General features: G+C 39.1%; 1 protein-coding gene across 1 annotated transcript; it reads right to left on the reverse strand.

Annotated features, from left to right (window-relative positions):
• Positions 1-1605, reverse strand: LOC125498889 (uncharacterized). The gene has a single exon (XM_048647204.2). It carries the CDS (start codon positions 1603-1605, stop codon positions 1-3), a length of 1605 nt encoding a protein of 534 aa, XP_048503161.2.
• Between the last annotated feature and the right edge of the window lie 606 nt (positions 1606-2211).

Raw genomic sequence — 2211 nt, forward strand, 5'->3', positions numbered from 1 at the left:
CTAAACCACTAAAATGAGCTCTTGGAATGACTCATATTCATGGTAAGATGATTTGATGAGGGTGGTGAGGGATACTGGATTTTTGGTTGGATTGTTGGTATGTTCTTTGTGCCGTGGATATAAAGGGGTTAGGACAATCTTCTTTTGATTCTTCACAAAAGCATAAGTATTCTTGTAACCATCATGTATTACCTTTCTATCAAACATCCAAGGTCTTCCCAATAGAACATGGCACGCATCCATGGGGATAACATCACACCACAATTCTTCCTTATACTCCTTTCCAATGGTGAAAGCTAATAATACACGTGAAGAAACATGTATTCCTTTTCCTTGATTCAACCATTGTATGACATATGGGTTAGGGTGAGGATTAGTTTGTAGGTTTAACTTAGTAACCAAGGTTTGTGAGGCTACGTTGGTGCAACTGCCTCCATCTATGATTAAGGAACAAACTTTGCCTCCTATGGTGCACCTCGTGTGAAAGATAGCCTCTCTTTGCAATTGTTCCTCATTAGTAGGTATACCACTAAGAGCTCTTCGAACCACTAAACATTCACCATCATCAGGTCCAATGTAACGTCCCTCTTCTTCCTCCTCCATATTCTCCTCCTCTTCCTCCTCTTCGTATCCTTCTTCTATGGCTTCATACTCCGCAAGAGTTATGACCTTTTTGTTAGGACATTCAGAGGCAATGTGCCCTAATCCTTGACATCTATAGCACCGTCGGGGTGTATTTGGCACAGTAGGTTTGACTTCATTCTTTTGGGGTGGCTTAGAAGAGTAGGAAGTGTTTGGTTTAGAAAGGGTGGTGTTTGGTTTAGAATAGGGGGTAGGTTTAGTAAAGGTACGAGAAGAGTCCCATTTACCTTTGGATTTGTTTTTGTTTTGACGTTCCACTTTGTGAGCCAACAGAACTAGCTCTTCTAAGGTTGAGTAAGAATGCAACTCAACCACATTTGCAATAGAAGGGTCTAAACCTCCTAAGAATCGCACTAGTGTTTGAGGTTCATCCTCCAAGACATCACATTTCATGATGTAAGCCTCGAACTCCCTTGCATATTCTTCAACTGTTTTACTTCCTTGATTCAGATGATGGAATTTTGAGAAATTTTCTTGCACATAGTAAGTTGGCAAGAATTTTTGTTTGAGAAGTTTCTTCATCTTCTCCCAACTCCTTACTTTCTCCTTTCCCATTCTTTCTCTTTTGGCACATATGCTCGCCCACCAAGTGGATGCATATTTCCTTAATTTCAAGGCTACAAGTTTCACTCTTTTATCCTCCGGAACTTGCTTGTAATCAAACACTCTCTCAATAGTTCTAATCCATTCAACAAACTCATCAGGATCAAGCTTGCCATCATAGTCAGGTATGTCAACCTTAATATCATTAGAAGGTCGAGGATTGAACCTTCTAGGGCGCAAAGTTACTTCACTTGCATCATCCGAATCTTCACCTCCTTCACGTTGGTGTTGAAGTCGAATTGAGAGTTGTCTTACTTGGTCTTGTAGCAATGCCATTCTAGCATCACTCTCCCTCCTTTCTTCTTCAATTAATCTCAAAGTTTCACGCCAGTTTGTGTGGTGGTTTGCATCATCTTCCATAGTTAGAATAATTTCGAAATGGATTGTTTGTGTTTGGGATTGTTGGGGAATGTGTTTGGGGCTTAATGATGATTGAAATGGGTAGGATTTAAGCTTAGCTCTGATACCAAGATGTTGTATAATTGGAGTAACACTCGAAGTATACAAGTTTAAAGGTTTCGACTAGCAGTGGCACTGAGTGTGGCACTGAGCATGGCACTGAGCCAGGACGGAATATGATAGAATTAGACAATCAATGACTTGAATCCACAAGTTTGATTGAATAGCAACTTTTAAACTACTTGGATAAGTCACACCACCAAGCAATCTAAAAGGTCCTAAGAACACAAACTAACTTGCTAAGGTTAGTTAAGCATAGGCACTAAACACTTGATTCCAATCCAAGAATGCAAAGTATTAAGCAAAATAAAAACTCACGTTTTAAGTCATAAAAGTCATGTCCTCTTCATTCACTTTGTCCGAATATAAATAGGACTTGTTACAACTTAATTTTCTGATTTTCTAAAACAAAAGAATTAAAGAAATAACTAACCACTAAGTACATGATCAACTAGTGCTAATTAGTGGACAATTACATGATAAACTTGAGCAGCCACTAACCCACAT

This window comes from Beta vulgaris, chromosome 6 (assembly GCF_026745355.1).
Source record: "Beta vulgaris subsp. vulgaris cultivar EL10 chromosome 6, EL10.2, whole genome shotgun sequence".
Taxonomy (NCBI): Eukaryota; Viridiplantae; Streptophyta; class Magnoliopsida; order Caryophyllales; family Amaranthaceae; genus Beta; species Beta vulgaris.